Source organism: Electrona antarctica (genome assembly GCF_951216825.1).
Source record: "Electrona antarctica genome assembly, chromosome: 7".
Classification (NCBI taxonomy): Eukaryota; Metazoa; Chordata; class Actinopteri; order Myctophiformes; family Myctophidae; genus Electrona; species Electrona antarctica.
In genome coordinates this window covers 35,457,478-35,478,443 of record NC_136812.1, presented here as the reverse complement: position 1 = coordinate 35,478,443, position 20,966 = coordinate 35,457,478, and the positions used below count along the sequence as shown (strand labels likewise).

Here is a 20,966-nt window from a genome sequence, read left to right as displayed (position 1 = left end):
ATGTCCAATCATATGAACACATTCCATACTCAAACGGACAGACAGACAGACAGACAGACAGACAGACAGACAGACAGACAGACAGACTAGCCTATAGAAAAAATGTTGTAGATCAACTATTTTCAGCTTGTGACAGTTTGTTTTTTGTTTTGTTTTTTTAGATTTTGATATTGATAGTATCAAGTGAAGATAGACAGGAAAGAGGGAGAGAGAGAAGGGGGGAGACATGCCCCAAGGGTCGTCATGAACGGGACTCGAACATGCAATGTGCTGTCAGGCCAAAGCCTATATGTGGCATGCGCCTGGACCACTTGGCCAGCAGGCGCCCTGTGACACTTTTTGAGTGGTGTAAACCACTCCTACAACTGGCTTTGTTAGTTTACGTGTCTGTCTGTCTGTTCGTACCAAAAAATGAGCATGGTTGCTATGGTCACCCAGTTCACACGGGTGTGATTTCATTATGTCCGACATTACGTCAGACCACAGCTGATCAGTCTATATAAGACCTTACACCACTCAGTTCACACGGGTGTGATTTTTTATTTTAGATCTCTGTTAGTGACTGCCTCAGCAGTGGCTACAGAAATAATTATCCTAAATGACGAAAAAGTAATGCATTAAATTATTAGGTGAAATGACAAGAGTCTAGTGTTCAGACTGTCCATTTCAATTTACAAGCATATTGAACAGGCACTTAAAGGAAAGCCATTACAGTGCAGCGTGGGGTATTTCTAATGGAATAGAAAGAAACCGGCATTATGCCTCAAAAGAAATGCTCTGTCTGTCTCAAAGCAATTAGTGGTTTAATGAAAATGTTGTAAAAAAAAAAACAGCCTCCCCGCTTTCAGCTATTAATGAACCCACTGGCACGCTGACATCATAAGAAGCTTTTTCTTTTTGTGTGAGCTATGAAATGTGTAATATGCCTTTAATTAGTATGTATTGAAAAAGGTAAGATGAACACAAAGGAAGTCTTACCATTTCAGTGTCAGAGACTGGGCCAAAACTTGTGACGAAGATGTTGGTCTTGATCTCTGTTACCTTTTCTGCAAGAATGAAGAGTGGAGTGTGAGTCTTAATACATTTTACCTATACTGTATCAACTACTGTAAATCCAGGATTTTAATGCTGAGGTTATACTCTCATGCTGACCATACTCTATCCAGGAACATTAGTATTCATGCTGACCATAGTCAATGGTAATGTTCCTTGATAGCATTCGAAGGGTCCAAGTATTACATCATCTGGTCAGAGGTATAATGAGCAGGACCATTTGCAACGCATTTGCTGATTAGATGTTTGATTCTAGCTAACTACAGTGATTTTAACATGAATTCGGTATCCTGGGCTGCTGCAGATGAGCGAATGTGGCCTGCCTTGAAAACCACACAGACATCACAAACCCATGGGAGTAGATTCCTGACCGGAGGCACAGCCACTGTGCAGAAGAACATTTGCATAGCAAGACATCCATACTGTGTGTCACCACCATGTCTGCCCTTGCCATTCATAACATGGAGTGTTAAGCAAGCACAATGCATTAGTGAGTGGTGTCTAAAAATATACTAGAACTTTTTTTGACTCAGAGCACCCCTGTAATAACATTTTCATCCTAGGTAACCCTTGAATTACACTGTTATTATCTTTTTATTGTATGTCATATTATGGTATGCAACGTAAATATGCACAACTTTCCCCCTTAGATACAGTATGTCACGAGGTTGAGAGTTGAGAAAGTTGAGAGAATGTCTGTTTGCATTATAGGACAGATTGAAAATAACATAGACATTTAACCATTTGGGGGAACGTTAACCAAAATAGCAGATCTACAAGCTCCCAACGCAGCACTTTGTGACGTGTTGTGAGCCTGCTATTTTAGTGAGAGATTTGGTGTAGATTAAAAATCACACCCGTGTGAACTGAGTGGTACAACTCCCCCCCCCCTCTCTCTCTCTCTGTCTCTCATTAGCAGGCAGCAGTGCAGCACTATCTCTCTCTCTCTGTTTCTGGCACAACAGCGCCACTTTTGGTACTCATTGGTACTCGTGCTCATAGTGACATAGTTAGTTAGGTGAACACATAGGTGGTTCCTTGGAGTGGTTGCACCACTCAAAAACGAATTAACTAAGTGCAGTGCAACTCAGGTCTGTTTTACTAAGTCTAGAGGGTCTAAGTGGTTACACTGAAGTGATATTGATAAATTCCAAATATTATCAATGTATTCTGAGGCATCCTTAGACTTGTGTAACGGCACCTACTTTGAGATACCCTGCTGTAGCTGTACAGTGAGTGTGTCACAAGGATCCCCTTAATTGTGTGTGTGTGTGTGCGTGCGTGCGTGCGTGCGTGCGTGCGTGCGTGCGTGCGTGCGTGCGTGCGTGCGTGCGTGCGTGCGTGCGTGCGTCCGTGCGTGCGTCCGTGCGTCTGTGACTGTGTGTCTATCTAGTTGGTTTGAAAGACCAGGCTATCTCATACATTATTGCACTTCGTATAGCCATCAAGCTAATCATTAATAATTCATACTTTACTAATATACAGTATGTGGACTATGCTGTTGTTAAGGTAAAATAGTCTATTATTAGCAATCTCTCTTTCTGCCTCCATCTCATTGGCACAGCATCAGTGATAAACATTTAGCCTTTAATGTACAGTACTGTACCCCTCACACTGTGTGTTTCACAAAGCAAATACTGTAAATGGAAGAAGAAATAAATACTGGTGCTCAGGTAAATGCTCACACCATATGAACTTTTGAACTGAATGATATCGATCAATGTCCTCACAGGCCTGTACATCTTGGCTTCCTGGATAGTTTTCAATGGAGACAGTGCTATGTCTACTTTGTTGTAAGGCAAGGCAAACTAAGCACATTTCGTACACAAAGGCAATTCAAGGTGTTACATAAAGTGTGATAAGGAATGTAAAATAAAATAATCTAAAAGCATAAAAGGCATTTAGGACAGAGTAAATGATAATAAATACAATTATGTTCAGCCACCACATAGAAATTACCATTACTGGTTTTGTGTTTACAAAATATTTGTGCTTACGAGTATGTGACAGAAAATGTTTTGTACCAAAATGTTAATGCGCCCCCCTGGACACTTTGGGCTCCATCGTACGCCATTCTTTATCCGCAAGTAATAGACAATTTCTGTGAATTACGCATTTAGGAGCTTCCACTGTGCGTAAACGTTATCTTGCGGCCACACAACCCACTATTAATTTTGCCGACCCCTATATTTGCGGGTGGAGGTGTGTCTGCAGGCGTGTCGATGCGCTTTCCTATCCCTGTCGATGCGCTTTGCTATCTTATGCACACAGGTTTAGGACAACGGAAAGTGCCTTTTCAAACCACCCGTGATGCGAATCCGTTTGATAAAAGAATGCGCTCCTCAGATGGTGGTGCGACCTAAGTTGGTCAGTTGGAGCTGCCTTGGCTTGACGTATGCATGTTGCAAAACATTCACAGCTCAGAGGTCTCGTTCTGTCTTAATTCTCCACAAATCTGTGATTGTAATTTCCCTCTAATCAGCAGTGTCAATTCCTTGTGCTCATTGTGTTTAATTGTCTAGTCAAATAAGTTATTAGATTTGTACCTAGGCGCACTGTGCGCGATTCCCTCGTTCAGTTTGATCACCTCGTCATTACCCCATTACCCCATTGATGGGATGCCATAGTTCAGTGCAAATCTATTTAATTAATCTGATTTCCCAAACTTCCGTTTTCGCTTGATACCGTTTCATAGAGAGGCAGTACCATTGCGATCTATATACCAAATGAAAGACCGAAATTTACAGATTACACAGCACTTTGAATCTGGTCCAGATTTGAGCGAGCTGTGAGTCAATGAAATGACGTGTGTTTTGTGGTGCATTTCTGTACGGTGGAGAGAAAAGAAAAAAGAAAAAGAAACACCACGGGAGTGGGGGGAGCAGCACAATTTAGTTGTGTTGGTCGTGGGGTGGATGATAGAATAGTCAGATACTGGACACACAAAACAACCCTCTGTATCTAAAATAAATGTATTCCAAGGCAGCACGCGTTGCTCTTCCATAAGGCAAGATCCAGGGCATAATGGATTATGGATAATAGATCTCTTAAAGGCAATGGCACCTGGAACACAGATTGGTTCAAGTTGCGTAATGCCTAAACCACACCTATGCATAATGTAATGGGTAGCGGAGGTGTTTTAAGGATTTAGGTGGTGGCACAAGATAGCATTTTTTACGGGGGAACGCCTCTTACACAATACTAAATCCCAAAATGAAGGAGATAGGGCTCCTGGCGCGAGATGGAGCCCTTAATCTGAAACCCAAACATAATATGGTTCCCAACCCATTTTCTCTTACTCTTTCTGTGTACAAGTTTATCCCATCAGAATAAACAATTTCCATCTTAAAATTCAGAGTTTAGCCTTAAAATTAACTCTTAACAATCGTGTTCAAGTAGGCTGAAAACAGTATAAATTTAGGTATTGGCGATTGGTGTGGCAATAACAACTAACCACTGCCTCACAATGTTTCTGGGAACAGTCAGTAGAGTGGCCCTGGATTACCTGAGATGTCTGGAAGATTCATGTTGGAGACAGAGAGATGTGTTTTGGCCCCAAACCAGCAAAGCAATTCAAGACGAGCAGCAATATTTTAAAATCTATTCTATGACTCACTGGAATCCAATGCAGGGATGTGAGATTTGGAGTAATGTCTTCAGCTTCCTTTAGACCTTGTTTTAACTCTAGCAGCTTCTCAGTGAACTGCAGCTACTGTATCTAATATCTCTCTGAAAGACCATTACAGTAGTCTAATTTGAACTCGAAAGTCTAACAGAGGTTGAATTTGGGGTTGGTGAAATTGCTTTAGTAAAGAAATATTGCACTAGTAATCTCTTTTAGATGTCAGGAATAAAAATGTGTCAAGGAGAAAACTGACAGGATCAGATTAAACAAGGTTAATCGTAACAACCTCTGAAATATCGAGACCCCTGGTGATAATCACATCCAATGACTGTGGGTGGACCCTTAATCCGTCTCACATGCTGAGACAGACTGAAAGTGTCAGGAATGACGAAAGGTTCTTTGGCATTATAGTGTATACATGTATATTAACCCCTTGCGATGTGTTGCTGAGCTTTGTGAGCTTGTAGATTTTCTAAAAGATGTTTAGTGTACTGTTTTGACATAGTCTAAACAGGAGGGGGCCTAGTATAGAGCAGCTGGGGGACTCAGGTCACCTAAGTGCTAGGGTTTAAGTGGTTGAAGTCATCAGTTACTCAAAGTCATTGGGAATAATGGAGAGTGGTTCTGGAAAGTAGTCAATAAAGTATAGATGGCTTGTAAATTGTTACGAGTAAAAGCTAGCAAATTTTCTGTTGGTACTGTAGGTATTCAAAAGATGTAACATGAGCAATGATAACTCATTTCACTGGAATACATCATTGCCTATTTTTATCAGCTTGCAGAGCTGATCAATGATCTGACTTTCTAGTCTAGTAACGTGGTCTAGTGGCAAGATGTCATGATTGGCTGGCCTCTAAGCCAATGGGAGACTGGCCCTATACGGCCAATGGGACACTTAGCCCCACAGCCAATGGGACACTAAGCCCACTCTCCTCTCCCCCACTGCACTGCATGACTACTCCAAACGTTACTACAGAAAGCCCCACTAAGGTACACTAAGGTACAATATGAAAGAGAATGGAATGCAAGCGTATAATGACTTGAGTTATTTCTTGTTTATACTTTACATATTACATTTCTTCTTTTTTTGAGGGCCCCTCCTATATCCAGCTTTTGGTGTCTGTCCACAAACTTTGTCCTATACACAAACATTAAATTCCCATTGACAATGAAGGGAAAATGTTATGTCATAGTCTCTGAGCAAATAGACATAGTGTCTATTTTACGTCATGATGATGTACGATGATAAAGAGCGCCCATCACTTCACACGGGTGTGATTTTGTTAATAGTGTTTTGTAAATATTCTTACTCTTACATGTTACCTGTGTTTTCATGCCTATTGTGGTGCTGTGATGGCACATGAATTTCACACGGGGATCAATAAACAAATATATATCTAAATTAAACAGATACATCTCCTAGCAGCGTTAATGATGAAGTTGAGGGTGCTGACTCAATGCTGATCTTAGTTGACCAGGGTCCCTCAGGGCTCTATAGTAGGGTCTGCTATTATTTCTCTCTACACCAAATCTCTTTGCAAAAAAGTCACAAGTCAATGCATTGTGAGCTTGTAGATCAGATATCCATTTTCACTGAATGTTCACCCTCAGAATAGGGACACTAGGTTTCATGTAAGTAAGCCTTGCCGAGCCATGAGCCCCATAGGGGACATGACACTAGTATGTTGCAGGTTTCATGTGGCAAATTAAAAAGGATTTGTTTGATAGAGATGTAACAGCAAAGTTTTACAGTAATATTGACAGAGCCTGAGACGGATTGCGGCTGACACAGAATAGATATCAAATGTTGATAAAGGCTAAATTTGCAGTGCACACCTTGTTTAGGCTATTTCTAGTCAGAACAGCAATGGTTCTATCCAATAAAAACAATAGATTTTATTAACAGAACAACTGCCTTGCCAAGGTCACAGCAGCACTGTTATGTGTAATTTTATGCTGTCGTACGATGGTGTGTATATCGGGCTCAAAATCTTGAGATCCAACGTGTGTTCACACACAGCCATTGATTTATGCTTAAGGAAGAGCCAGACCATTACAGCGATCACGTACCTTTGTCAGATACTTCATGAATACAGGCTGGCACGATTATTTTTGTTTTTTTCTGTTCCTCTGCTAGGAAATGAATAGACGCCTGACATTGCAGTGCGGGGGGCATTGTTCTCTGCACAAGAGGAGGAGCTGGCTATGTAATCATTCACTTATAGGGTCTACTGACACAAAGGTTGGACAGGGGTGGAAAAATAAATGTAGTCTCGCACCTGGACCTCTGAACTGTATTAAATTTGCAGCGTGAACGTGAATTTCAACTACAGTTTTTAATAATGTCACAAAAAACAAACAGTAAAGGAATTTCATTTCAGACATTTTGGGCAGTCTGTACTGCCAGTGCCAGTTACTATACCTCCCAGTCCAGGGCGGAGTCTGTTGTCGTAGCCATCAAGCAGTCCGTCCAGGATGCGTGTGAATATGGTGATGTTGTCATTTAGTTCTGTCTCTTTGGGTTTGCCGGTAGCAATCTGGGTGAAGCTGTGCATGGGAATAAGTCAATATCATTCTCTGTTTACAGTTTACAACAAACAATATAATAAAAATGTATTTAAAAGAAAATAAATATACAGACACATTTAAAAAAAATGAGAGGGATTTTAAGTTGTTTCTCTCTCTCTTTATCTCTCCCTTGATATTCTGAGTGAAAATGGAACCCAGGGTCCATATTTGGTTCCATAAAGGGTCCATTTGGATCCATTTGTACTCTCTCAGTTAAATTAACCCTCTGCATTGTACAGTATATGTGCCAAATTGCTGTCGTGACAAAGTTAGGCTAGTGCCTTACCTCAGACGGCAGGTGATGCTCAATAGCAAGGCACAGACCCACACACTTCTCATTGCAATGATGTAGTACATTCCATCGCCCATTCCTAAAACATGAAATCCAAGTCTTATTCCACTTATTCCATTCCTAAATATTATTATTTATATTTATATTTACACACACACACACACACACACACACACACACACACACACACACACACACACACACACACACACACACACACACATATATATATATATATTTGATGCAATATTTTAGAAAGTGTCCGCAAATAAAGAGAACAGTAGGTTAAATTGCATTGTGTGTTTTGGGAATTATTTCGTTTATAGTATACAATAAGCTTCTATTTCCAGCAAAAAAGTAACACGCCACAAAATACAAATATAAAAGTTCATATAGAAATAATTGAACAGTGTGTGCTATACATTGTATTACAGGTTATAGCCTATTATTTGCTAGTCGTGCTGGGACTCTGGGAGCCTTGCATTTTATGCGTTTAGGCATTCAGTAATTAATTAAGGCTCAAAGTGGATGCTGTCGTAAAACAAGCGCCGGTTACATGCGCTGACATTAACTGAATTTAGTAATACTTGTCTATCTATGAGGATGTAATCCAAGAAGAAGGCTGATACGTAGCTATTAAATTATCATTATCAGATTCTCCAGCAGCCCCCAAATAGTGCGCTCTTTTTGTTAAAGCCCCAATTACAACAATAGAAACAGCTACTGCTCTCCCTGGAGTTAATGATTTAGAACATAACATAAGTTACGCATTTACCACAAACAACCAATAGCAATCAATAGCCTCCGAACATATCCATTCAACTACAGTGTCTTTCTGTCTTACAAACACTATCATTTGCTCTGCGAATCCCGCAATATTGTCTGCATGCACCAGCAGCACCACCACAACTGGACTGTGTCTGTGCTCTTCACATATAGCTGGTCTTCCTCTGGCAGTAGGCTACGCTACGCACCTGCATTGTGTTCGAACACTGACCAAACCACAAAGATAAGCCCACCCTAACATTGCATATGAATGTATAGTCCTATACCTTTCCCCGGCGTTCATCACCACCACCCGCCGACCTGAAGCCTTTCCAGTCAGTCCTAAAAGCAAACCTCGAGTCGACAAACTACTGTTTCTCGTCCAGTGCTCACGTCCCAGACTCCCACTACTGATCTGACTCAGACACTCAGCCTGGCTGCAACGCAACGGTTTGCTGCACAGACAGTCCGTGCAAAGCAGCAGAGCGCAGTTGCCGAGCTTACCACACACGATGATGCGCAGTCAAACTTCACTCCGCCGTCCGTCCCTCCGTAAATCTGACACTTTTAGATTGCAATGGAAAGGACGTCACCTCCGTTCGTACACCATAATTGCCCCTCAGGAGAGAAAATTAAAAAGGCAGGAGAGCGAGGAAAAACGTGGCTGAGTATAGTGTCAGCGAGCTTTATTTGCCCCAGAGCTTTTGTTGGGTTTCCCAACAATTGTGCTGACCGAGCATCCTTACTTTGCCATTAGTCTGAGCGCCAGTGCACAGTAGGCTACACACCGCGCACAACGGTGATTGGAAATTGCTTGAAAATGTGATAGTAGATCCAGAAAAGAAAAAGTAAGGTGCCCGAGCCGATACTTTGGTAATAATTTGATGAGAGGTACAAAAACGCCCAGGTTTGGATGCAGTGCGTCGGCATGCAGGCTCTCCCAATGATATTATTGCTCCCTACAAGCATAGAGGATGTGGCTCATTGGATTGTGTGCAGCTGTGTTAAGTAAGGGGCGGGGGGGCTGGGGGGTCAGCCTACAGTTACCAAAACAGCCATAAGAGGGATCTCTAATTCTATTTTCCAAATGCTATAGGCTATCTAATTCATCAATTTTCCAATATGTTTAACAGTTGAAATTACCAATGATTGGGGTGAGTGGGATGAATTGAGAATTTGAGATGATGTTGAGAAGTCATTGTCAAATTTCTGTTTTGTGCTTACAGGATCATGTATGAAGTGTATTTACTGCATATAGGGTCTATAGCTTAAAATATACAATGTGCATTCTAATTAGTTTACACAACTACATGGTAGACTATACATCTTTTTATGAAGTATGTCTGTCTTTTTCTGAAGTAGTTGCTGTGTGGTTTCAAATATGTTGCCTTTATGAAGAGTTTGAGTGTGACACTGTGCCCTGTGGAATTTTCTTGTCAATAAGGGGCCAAGGGCACCCCAGTAGGGACAAGTAGAGGTAAAGCAGCAATTGATTTTGATTGATTGAAGTGTTTATTAACAGTTTGCAGAATTACAGTACAGTTCAAGCACAACTCAGAACGCAATACAAAAACTGTTAACTGTGAGTGGACGACACCATAAAGCATTACACTTGTTTACAAGAGGGTCCACCGTTTTCAATTCATCATAACATTCAGAGACGTACAAATATACACTTCTATATAGCCAACAACAGGAAATCATCATAAAGGAGATAAAAAGGGGAAAAAACATAAGTGAGGGGATAAAGGGGTGGGTGGGGGATTCAGATTTTACGGAGGCCAGTTTCAAATTGCAGCCGTCCGTAGGTGCCCTTTGAGAGCGGTTTTGAAGGAGTTAAGGGATTCACATGTCTTAATGACAGTTGGTAGGGCATTCCACATTTTTGTGGCATAAGAGCGAAATTAATTTAGTCCCTTAGTCCCCTAATTTAGTTTGTGCACATGGTTTGTTGAACTCCCTCTGGTGTTGTGGGTGTGGACTTCATTGACATTAAGGAAGTATTTAGATTTAGGTACATGGGTATCTTGGTGGTGTATCGAATCTTGTGGACCAGACCCATTGCAAGATGCTGTACTCTGTCATCAACCCTAAGCCATTCCAGCCTGTCAAAGTGGGCAGGGGTGATGTGGGTTCAGGGGGTGAGGCCCAGTAGTAGCCTGACCAGTTTGATTTGGGAATTCTGGAGCCTTGTTTTAAAGGCATTTGAGGTGCTGTGGTACCAAGAGGTGCATGCATAGTCGAAGAAACCTTGTACGGGGGCTCCTGTTAGGGTCTTAAAGGTGATTTTGTTGACCAGTGAGGATATAGGTGCTGATTATCCCTTTTAAGTGGTGCAACCACTTCCTTAAGTGACTATGTGTGTGGGTGGCTGGGTAGCTGGCTGGGTGGGTGGGTGGGTGCGTCTGAGCACGAAAACAACATGGTTATTTTTCACCACCTGTGCGCAACCTAACACACACACAAAAACACGCACATATTAACTGTATATATGGTGATTTCGGGTGTGCCAGTACAGTACAGTACAGTGACAGTACAGTACAGTAGAGGGTACAGTAGAGGGACCTCCACACGGTAACTCTGTCATTTCTCAACCGTTTCGGACGCGGGGCAGCTCGCCGGAATCGGGCCGGCACCCTGGGTGCGTTCCTGTTGGAACCCCCCCCCCCCCCCCCCCCCAGGGACCCCCACACGGAGTTGCACCACTTACTTCACACGGGTGTGATTTTTAAAATTTTAACAGAAAACCCCTAATCTGATATGAGGGCACTGAAGCCAAAGGGGAGAGACATTAGAAAAAACAAAAATGTATACATTGTCACACACACAACCGTGTTGCTCAACAGAAAAATGTATTGCATGTGATTAAGATTCTGTTCCCTCACTTATCAGCATTAATGCGAGTGTAAAAATAGCCCTAAATGGACTGTGACAGGTCCTTTACGGGTGTAAGTTAAACTTACACTATTACAGTAGGCCTACAGTTGGGATTCATCACTGAGGATAAGTCCCAGGTGCATCCATGCAATGTTTTTTAGTTCTTAGTAGTGACTCATAGGAATAGACTATGTGACAACCAGGTATAGTCTGATGACCACCTGAGAGATGGTTGGCAGCCGGAATGTAGACAGCACCCGGGTCAGTATGGGTTGGCTCCCCAGACTGTGTCTTCCGTGAGGAGGAGGCCCAACAGCCCACGGTAAGGCCTTTAGGAGGGCCATTCAAGCCGCAAGCGGAGTCTGCAGTACCACCGTTTCCTTTGCCGGTGGAGCCTGCGGAACCATTGCGGCTCAATAGTCCTCCTGAATGAAGTGGCTGGTGCTGGGAGTCTGGTGCAACGCACAGGTCCTGCGCTGCACGGTTGCACCTGGTGAGATCAGGAGTGGACCTGTTGAGACGTAGGAGGGGCCCGGACAGGAGTCAACCCACAGAGCCTAGTCCCGGCAGAGTAGTTCGGGAGCGGCGGACTGTGTGACCCTGTCTTTTCCTAATGGGACTGATCGTGGGTAGCTACTGGGAAGTAAATCGGGACTTGATCATCCCGGCTGGGTCACCTGAGTGAGGGGTATGATGTTGCGAGACCCAAAACCCTGATGACCTTGGGATAGATCACTGAGGATACGTCCCAGGTCCATCCATGCAATGTTTTTTAGTTCTCAGTACACTTACAAATTGTGTTATGCCATTTGATTTTAAAATGGCATAACAAAAGGGAACAGTTTATTGTTTTTCTTCTGATTGCATCCTGCTTGATCCAGGAGCACGACTTTTAACTTTTAATCCCATTGTTTTCTCTTTGAGAACCTGGTCATTCTGTTTTCATAGATGAGACTCAGCTCATCATTATGCACTGGAAAAGTGGTTTACGTATTTCTTCTGTCTGTCTTTACAGGAACGCTGTTGACGGGAACAAGAAACTCTACGCCATCTATGACACAAGGTATGATTGGCTGCCCAAATCCTATTTTATGTTTTAAACACTCTGAATTGCCTTGTTGAAATTGGCTGTATAGATAAACTTGCCTGCCTTTGCTTGAGCGGTAAATGTTTGGCTATCCATGTGAGAGACCCATGGTTGAATCCAGGTGATTATAATGCATGCCCTATACAGTATTTATCAAGTGTCGGTACTAGTACACCCATTTTCCTCGTGGCGTACTTTGGGATACTTAGGGGTACACAGAAAACGAAAAAAGAGAAAGAAAAAGTTTTGTCTGATATTGATTATGAATTATGATCAATTGTTCATAAAATCTGTTTAACCATCATATACGATATAAATATATATGTATTTCATTTCAATACAACCAACTGCCAATAATAGGTCAGCCAACCACCACCAATAGAAAATACCTGCCAGTTAGCTTGCTGGATCATTTTGTTTGACTTTGACTGAATGAGATTTGAATGTTAAAGCCAAACAAAAAGAAATCTACAAAATAGATGAGTGATTGAAATGTACAATTGAAGACCCTTACAAAAGGTCTAAGAGAAACACCAAAAATGCATCAATATCAGTACATTACCATATTGTTTTTGTTTTGCTGTGGAGGTGGCTGTGGATGGTACTCAGCTGAAAAACTATTGTAGCGGGGTAAGGAAGTTTGAGAACCACTGCAAAAGATTCCATCCATTTTGAATAAAAGGAAGTGAAATATGGCTGGGTGAGGAGTCAGGTTGCACCATGATCACATCCAGTGCACTGTTATGGAGCTATACTGTAGCCTACGTCCCCTGGAGCAGATTAGAAAAGCATTTTGCAGCAGGTGCAGCACTTCTGTACATTGTAGCGAAGAGATCGCGAAGCATCCTATGTCTACATGCAAATCTTTACCGCTGACTAAACACAAATATGTCTTCAAGCGCACATTAAAATCCAGAGTAATAATTTAACAATGTGAGTCTAAAAATGAACTTGTACAGGACCCAAGAGTTACGTTAAGACTCAGGGTTTGGCTGTGTGCATTGGAATGAAACTTAACAGAAAGGAATCCTGTATATTGCTGTAGCACACACTGCTGAGTTTGCAAATACATATACAAGGATGATGCTCCTCTGTGTAAGAACTACACATATTTCTTCAGTATATCTGAGGACATTTCAAATTCATCTTTGGGAACATGAACAACCTTTACTGAAAACCAGAAAGCAATAGCTCAATAATTCAAACTTGATGTGTTCAGGTGCAGACCCTCGCTATCAGCTGGACTCTAAAGACGGCAAATGGTTTATTTGTATAGTGCCTACTCCAAAGCATTTACAAAGTGCATTCACCCATGCACACATTCACACACAGACAGCGGAGGCAACCATGCAAGGTACCAACTAATTAAGGTTGGGAATATTATATCGATTAGATATTGGGATTTTGGATATCATAATGAGTGATGTTACGGCATACGTATGTGTTGTTTGTTGCTTAAACCATACTTTCAAAATGTTTTGAAAATGTTAAAATAGTGCTCACAACACATCACACCTTGATATAGCCTACATTACACAGTTGGCTCACTCTACAATATCCTGAGCTGGTCCATGATCCATCCATCCGCCCAAACAGTCCTAAACTACTGGCTGGATTGAATTTGCGTCGCATCTCATGATCCTCATGCTCTGAAGATGAACCCTACTTGTTTTGGTGACCGACATGTTGACGAAATGTTGTAAAGAGCGGAAGAGACGTGGAGATCCCTGATATAGAGCTTTAAAGGTTAACCATTTAATATAATTTGTAAATATAAACTCTCTGTCAGACTACATAACCTCTGCTTAGATGTAAGCTCTAGCGCCACCTCAGGCCAAAATGTCAACTTTTAACACAGCAGGGTGATCATTTAGCCTTGGGTATTTTTGAGTGGTGCAACCACTCCAAGGAACAGCAATGTCCGTGTTAACCTATGTTTGTGTGTGACTATGTTACTATGAGTACCAGTAGGGGCGCTGTTGTGCCAGAAACAGAGAGATAGAGATAGTGCTGCACTGTTGCCTTCTAATGAGAGAGAGAGAGAGAGGGGGGGGGGGGGGGGGTAGTTGCACCACTCAGTTTGCACGTGTGTGATTATTATTATTTTTTTTATTATAATAATTTTAAAAAAACATTTTCCATCATATTTTTCATGTATATTGGGTGTCAGCTGGATGTAGGACAATGGGTGTAGCAAACCGCTAGTACAGTGGTTTTCAAAGTGGGGTCCATGCACCAGGCAGTACCAGGGGGCAAATTGAAAAGACAAATAGGGGATAATTAATTAAAGAGATTCTATATTCCTACTGAATTTTTATTCAAATTCAATTAATAAGATTGTTTTCCCTATTTTGGACATGTCATCATTACAGAAATTCTTTAAAATGTAAAGAAAAAGAAAGAAAAAAGGTAGAAAGAAAACAGCAAAAATAGCAGATCTACAAGATGACATTTGGTGCAGTGTAGTATTAAGATAAGAGTCTAAAAAGCCCTATTGGTAGCTCCTAAATCAACTTCATCTTTATTGTAGACTCTTGTCTTGTTAATACTGCACCATTATATCAGAATTGTTGGAACCAATACAATTCCGAGATTAGATTGGCAAAAACGACTTGGTCTGCAGATTATTTTCTGTTCATAAGGTTGAAATTGATAATACATCTTTTCCTGTATGGGCTGCGCCGACATCTAATTTATATTTTTTTAAATTCAACCAGGAATCACTGCTGATCTTGTTACTGTATATACGGTCTATTGGTACCACAGTTACACAACGAGAAAATATCAATATGATGATATATTGTACACCTGCCAAATCAGTAAATAGAAAAAAGGATAGTAAGATTCCAAGGATCCGGGGGTTAACTAAAGCCCTACAGTATGTCATGGTTTATAGATGTTTCTTTATTAGGGTGATGGACAGTGTGATGTGTTGTCATCATGAGGCCCATATCCTTTCCCAGTCACCTTATTGTTTTCCAATGCTGAGCTTGCAGAATTATATAGGCATTAGCATTTACTGTAGTTGTCTGACTTCTGACTTTGAGACAGTCCATTTACAACTTCAACTTCACTTTGATGAAGATGTGTTGTGACTATGTGACTGTGAGATGTGACTATGTTTTAGCCCCTGTGAGTTTGTCTGTGAATGATCTTTGGCACTGCTGCACCGATCGATGTGAAACTTTGCACGCACACTCCCAATAGGCCAAAGAAGAACCTCCATCCAAAATGTTTCACATTTCACATGACTTCATGTTTTGCCCTATAGCTCTTGAACGGTATAGGTCATACAATCAATTTGTTTCCCCCTGGATTCCGCGGATCATGCCAACTTAACTTACCGTAACTGCCCATTTATGTCTGACAACTTTTGCTACTACCCCTACAGATTTTCTTTTTGCCAAACTCACACAAATCAGTACAAATGCTCTCTGGAGCCATGAATTATTTGTCACATTAGTCATGGCCAAAATAAATCCACGGAAAATGCCACAAATCATGAACACAGCATCTGTTCTGCCCCAAAGTAAGTATTTTGGGGGGTGAACAATAAATGCCCTAGTGAGTCATAAGACAATGACAGTCAAACCGGGTTTTGATATTCCATACTGTTTACCTGTAATTAGCTTCCAAGATTTGTGGCTGGGACTGACATACAGTAGCCCTGCCTGGGTATGCCATGAACACAGCCTGGGGAGCAGGCTTTGTGAACTATTTCATTACATAAGTCAAAAAAGTAGAAAAAGTGTTCCTCAGATTCAGAACACAGGTGTCCACCAGGTCAGGAATGTTTGTTATGTTCGGACAAAATGTGTAGGAGTAATATAATCATGTGTTGTTGCAAATGATAGGCACTATAATATGGTGCCATTGAAAAATGTCAAGTGGCATTTCTTCCTCAGCCTTGAATGTGCGTGCACAGTTTCACCGCAATTGACCTATAGCAAAGCCCCTCCCAAAACTGCTATGGTCCAATCACAGCTAAGCATAACATGGGTTAGACCAGAGTAATCTCGTAAGAGAGTGGCGAAAGGCTTTGATCTCGCCGCAAAGCGGGTGCTTATGGGCTATAGTTCCAAACATTGCTCCTATGGCTGGAACTATCCCATTGAGATGAATGAGCACTTCCACATTGTATGTTACAATTGGAGTCAACACTAGTGTCGCTACTAGATTACTCTGGGTTAGACGAACCTATCCACCAATAGTTTTCCTATATGATAAAACATTGTTTTAAAAAAGAAATGCACATATTTTTCCAGTGCATATACGGCAGGCCTTGTTGACGGATTTGGAAGAGATTTTGAAGGTCTGGTTCCAAAAATGAACCAGTATTTAATGTTTAAAATCATGATATTTACATTGGAATGAATGAGCCTGGCTGGAAAGTGTCTAAGTGGGAGTGTCTAAGTGGGAGAGGGCGGGGCTTATAGCTAAAGGTGAATTGGACATGATTTCATGATTCGTTCATGATTTGAGGAAACTTTAGATGTCAATCGTAGCCAATCAAGATAGAATATGAAAAATCAAACAGATCTGTGTTGATCACATGACTATAGAGATGTCTACCGATTTGCGTGAAATTTGGTTGAAAACCACATTTTCCCAATGCAATCTTACGGAAGCAGTGGAGGGGGGTTGACTGGCCACATGCATGCTGCAATAAGCTATTTGAGCCTGATTTAAGCGGTTGTTTCACCCTGCTCCAAAAAAGTTACTTTCCGTAAGTACATACTATAGGTTCAGAATTGGCATCCAGGGAGTTTATGTGCACAGTGTGGCAGCGACTGGACAACGGTGCCGGAGATTAGCTGTACACGGACGGACGGACGGACGGACGGACACACGGACAGACAGACAGGGTGTAAAACATACTCTCTCCCCATGCCTTTGGCCTGGTGGAGACAAAAAAGGTTGGTTGAGGCGGGTGTAGCCTATGGGTGTGAATACAGGGATCCTATGTTTTTTCTTGCGTGAAAGTTCAAAATGAAGATGCCTTGTATGGGCTATACCTTTAAGAAACTTGAAACTGTTCAGGACAGGTTCATGGAAATCTCAGATATCCAGACCGTAACTCAACCCCCCTGAGCAAATAATAACTCACTTTATGGTGATAATATAACAATCTTACAGACAGCTGTTTTGTATATTTCCGACCTGCCATTGCTTCCTGAAAGCATTAGGCTACACTCAATCAGGCCTAGTGCTGCTGTGCAGTTCTGGGAATCCAACCTGTAACTCTACCCTCTTCAGAATCAGCATAGAAACACATTGGATTCAGTGCTACACTTCCCTAGCCTGGCTAATAAGCCAGACTAATATCACACAACACTGTCGCGGTATATCAGTCTGGGCTGGCTCCACTTGGATTTCATTTCCCGGGGGGCGGGTTCAAACATTTTCTCTTTGACGCAATTGGTCAGAGCTACTGTCAGTCAAAAGTCTCAAGCATTGAACGTCACTGTACCAAAGCCCGCCCATATTGCATACCGTGTCCCGATTGGTCCGACCTGTTCTCGATTGTAGGAAAGAGGCGTGCTACTGAGCCTCGCCAGACCGAAATCCGCTGGTAGGCAACTTTTTTTTGCCAACGGCTGATTCGGTCTGGTTTATTAACCAGGCTAACACTTCCCAGCCCACCACATCCCATGCAAGTGAAGCCTAGTGAGTATAGTGACATTAACTGCACTGCATGTCCCTCCTTTGACATGCAATTCTGCAGTGACGAAATATCAAGTAGGCCTAGCCTACAGGCTACCTGTATGCTGCAGAAATGTACATTGAAAGATTTGAAAGGATAAGAATAGGTCTATGGACACGGTAGTGAGGCCACAGTGGTAATCAAATTGATCATTTCATTTAATCTGATGTCTTCATTTCCATCTGATGTCTGTATAGGGGCCCAGGGCCCAATTGAGAAGTCACGAGTTACAAACGAAGGTGTTACCAATTAGTAAGTAGCACTTCACACTTACTCCCCTCAGTGAATCGGAGAACACACATTTTATTGAATTCATGAATAAATGTGAACATAATTGCAAGTCAAAGTGCAATCATCCTCTTTAGCCAAATCCCTGAGCGCATTGTATTGCAGAGCGCATTATAAACTGTTCTCCATTATAAATAATTGTTGCAGAGCTCTCCGGGTCAACTCTCCAATCAGGTAAATCGCTTCAAAACAGCTTGTATGAAGACTACGATGTCACGTGGTGCTTAATTACTGCCAGTACCGTCATGTATAGAGCGTGGCCGTGGAGTGGACATGTTTTTCAAACTCCGACAACTATATAGGCTATGAATTGGATTATATGCAAGGGCAAGAGCGTATGACCAGGACATGCTAAAGGCAGGCAAACCTCAATAACAATTTGGCGACAGGTTTTTTCTTCCTTTTTTTGCATGAGCAAAATAACCTGTGGACCCGCTGTCTCCTTGAATCGTGGATGCTGTTGTGCGTTTAAATGCGAAAACTAAGCCTTTACGCACAATGATGGAGAGCCAGGAGAGGTGACAGTTTGACTTATCTGCCCAAAAAGCTATTGTAACATATTTGAGTAAAATGTCTGCAGACTGCAGCTAATTAATCGTTGGTAAAAGTCTACTCTACGCCATAGGTAGACAGAATCGCGAATGAACTCTCACCTGATCGGATCAGAGGACCTCCTCGGGCGCAGTGAGGACGATAGCGGTTCGCTCCTCATGGAGAATCTCATCAGTTGTCATCTTGTCATTTGTTGAACGCCAGTGAAACATCCATTCAGAGATCACAAGGAATGTGGGGATTGCAGAAAACAGGGCCATTTGACGTCCTTTCATTGCCGCTCATTGTAGCAGTAATGTGCTGTGCCCAGAGGTAAGTGCTTACAGGAGACGGACGCTAAACGAGAGATGCGCGTTGCTTCTGAGCTCTCAACCGTTCTCTTTCTCTTTTGCTTCTCAGCGTCAACGAGCCGGGGAACATGTCTTTCGTGAAAGAGACTGTGGATAGACTGCTGAAAGGATATGATATTCGCCTTCGTCCAGACTTTGGGGGTATGTATGCACCGGGGTTAATGCCACATATATCCCCATAGTTTGTGCTGTAGCCTATATGTGTTGTTTTCTAATATCATGTCATGATTCACTTATATCTTTAAGGTACACCGGTTGCTGTTGGCATGAGTATAGACGTGGCAAGTATAGACATGGTCTCAGAAGTCAACATGGTAAGTTTGACACATACATGATTTATTTATGATAATAATTAATAATTTATGAATTATTAATGAAAACGAATTAATTGCTTGAATTACTTTTACCATGTAGCATTATTGCCCAATAGCTGGGACATTAATTCAAGTGGCAGGAGGAGGGGACGTCCCGGACGTGCATGTTAAAGAATTAATGGTTATTCTAGATTGAAGCTTATTGCTCTGGCCAGTTGGGAATAATATGCAAATGAAAGAGTATAGGCCTATTTCATTGTATTATGTGCTGAGGTCTGGTTGTCTGTACAGCCTTACAGGTTCCAACATTGTTGTTGTTGGTCAAAGTAGGCTACTAAATTAATGTTTTGTACTGTACTTACTGTAAGTCAATTTATTTTGTCTGTACTTTACTCAAGTAGCCTATCTGTATTTTTGGATACGACTTTCACTCCAGTATTGTTATTTTGACTCCACTACATTACTAAGAAGAGTTTTTTTACACAATTCAAAAAGTTATTATTATTATTATTATTATTATTATTATTATTAGCACATGCAGGCACACTCATGGACAGGTGTATTTGCTATATAGACACAGCATTAGTCCAGAGCTTTCTTATCTATTTGTCATCTATTCTACAGTATATCTTCAGTCAGAATTGCTGACAGCGCTTGGCGCTTGCGTCACATGTTACCAGGAGGACACTATGTATTAAATAATACCCATGACACATAGAGGAGTAATCACTGCAATAACCACACAAGACATGAACATGGCCCGCCAGGAGTCATCCAGTCTGATATACTACAAACTATAGAGTGTTCATTTAACTCTTGAGATCGTACAGCCCATTTGTAGACTTTCAGAGTTACAGTAACACTCAGGATATTGCATTGTAGAGTTAGACCTAATAAATAAAACACCATTCAATTCATCATAACATTTAGAGATGTACAAATATACACTACTATATAGCCAAAAAATAGGAAATCATCATAGAGGAGGTAAAAAGGGGGAAAAAAGCATATAGTGAGGGGAAAAAGGGGTGGGTGGGTTCAGATTTTACGGGGGCCAGTTTCGAATTACAGCCGTCCGTAGGTGACCTTTGAGAGAGGTTTTGGAGGAGTCAAGGGATTCACATGTCTTAATGACTGTTGGTAGGGCGTTCCACATTTTGAGAGAGTCTGCCGTCACCCAGGCGGATGCATACTTCTCGCCCTCAGGGCGTCTTACTGGTAGTAATTCCGTGAGAAGAGATAGAAGTGTGGGAGAGTGCAAAGGGAAAGAGAGAACAGGTTAAAATAGAACAAATAAAGATATGTGCAATTGTGCATTAGTGATGCGCGGGCCGGCCCGTTGGCCACAGGTCCCTCGGGTTGTTCCGCGGGATGGGCGGACGGGCCAAGGTTTTCAGCACAATTATCACGTGGTGGGCGGGGCGGGGCACCCCCTCCCCCAAAAAAGAAGGAAAAAAAGAATTCCGGTACCTGGTCTCCTGTCTTTACTCC

At 41.8% G+C, this 20,966-nt stretch overlaps 2 protein-coding genes across 2 annotated transcripts in view; one reads left to right on the top strand and one right to left on the bottom strand.

Annotated features, from left to right (window-relative positions):
* The window catches only part of gabra5 (gamma-aminobutyric acid type A receptor subunit alpha5), a 52,683-nt gene extending 43,572 nt beyond the window's left edge, over window positions 1-9,111 (bottom strand). Inside the window, exons 1-4 of the mRNA XM_079505779.1 lie at window positions 8,808-9,111; window positions 7,533-7,617; window positions 7,101-7,225; window positions 979-1,046 (exon numbers count right to left, since the gene is read on the bottom strand). Coding sequence (XP_079361905.1) covers window positions 979-1,046; window positions 7,101-7,225; window positions 7,533-7,615 — 276 coding nt within the window. The 5' untranslated portion in view covers window positions 7,616-7,617; window positions 8,808-9,111. The remainder of the gene's footprint in view (window positions 1-978; window positions 1,047-7,100; window positions 7,226-7,532; window positions 7,618-8,807) is intronic.
* Window positions 9,112-19,043: 9,932 nt separating this feature from the next.
* Window positions 19,044-20,966, top strand: part of gabrb3 (gamma-aminobutyric acid type A receptor subunit beta3) — a gene marked incomplete at both ends in the record, with an annotated part of 43,197 nt that continues 41,274 nt past the window's right edge. Inside the window, 3 exons of the mRNA XM_079505478.1 lie at window positions 19,044-19,123; window positions 19,211-19,302; window positions 19,408-19,475. Coding sequence (XP_079361604.1) covers window positions 19,044-19,123; window positions 19,211-19,302; window positions 19,408-19,475 — 240 coding nt within the window. The remainder of the gene's footprint in view (window positions 19,124-19,210; window positions 19,303-19,407; window positions 19,476-20,966) is intronic.